At 74.6% G+C, this 209-nt stretch overlaps 1 protein-coding gene across 1 annotated transcript in view; it reads left to right on the top strand.

Moving 5' to 3' along the window:
* Positions 1-6: 6 nt before the first annotated feature.
* DDX10 (DEAD (Asp-Glu-Ala-Asp) box polypeptide 10) overlaps positions 7-209 on the top strand; it is a 193,893-nt gene continuing 193,690 nt past the window's right edge. The window contains exon 1 of the mRNA XM_010572595.1: positions 7-154. Coding sequence (XP_010570897.1) covers positions 8-154 — 147 coding nt within the window. The 5' untranslated portion in view covers position 7. The remainder of the gene's footprint in view (positions 155-209) is intronic.

Here is a 209-nt window from a genome sequence, read left to right on the forward strand (position 1 = left end):
GGCGGCCATGGATCCGGTGCGCAGTTTCGAGCGCTGGAAGAAGAAATACACACGGCGGACGAGGAGGCTGCGGCTGCAGCGTAAGGAGCGGAAGCGGCCCGAGTGGCAGGTGGAGCGGGAGGGCATCGGCCGCCTGGTGCAGCGCTACCCCGAGGTACGGCAGGGGCGGGCGGCCGGTGCTGCGGGCCGGGGCCGGGGCCGGGGCCGGG

Source organism: Haliaeetus leucocephalus, unplaced genomic scaffold (genome assembly GCF_000737465.1).
Source record: "Haliaeetus leucocephalus isolate CR32 unplaced genomic scaffold, Haliaeetus_leucocephalus-4.0 Scaffold351, whole genome shotgun sequence".
Lineage (NCBI taxonomy): Eukaryota > Metazoa > Chordata > Aves > Accipitriformes > Accipitridae > Haliaeetus > Haliaeetus leucocephalus.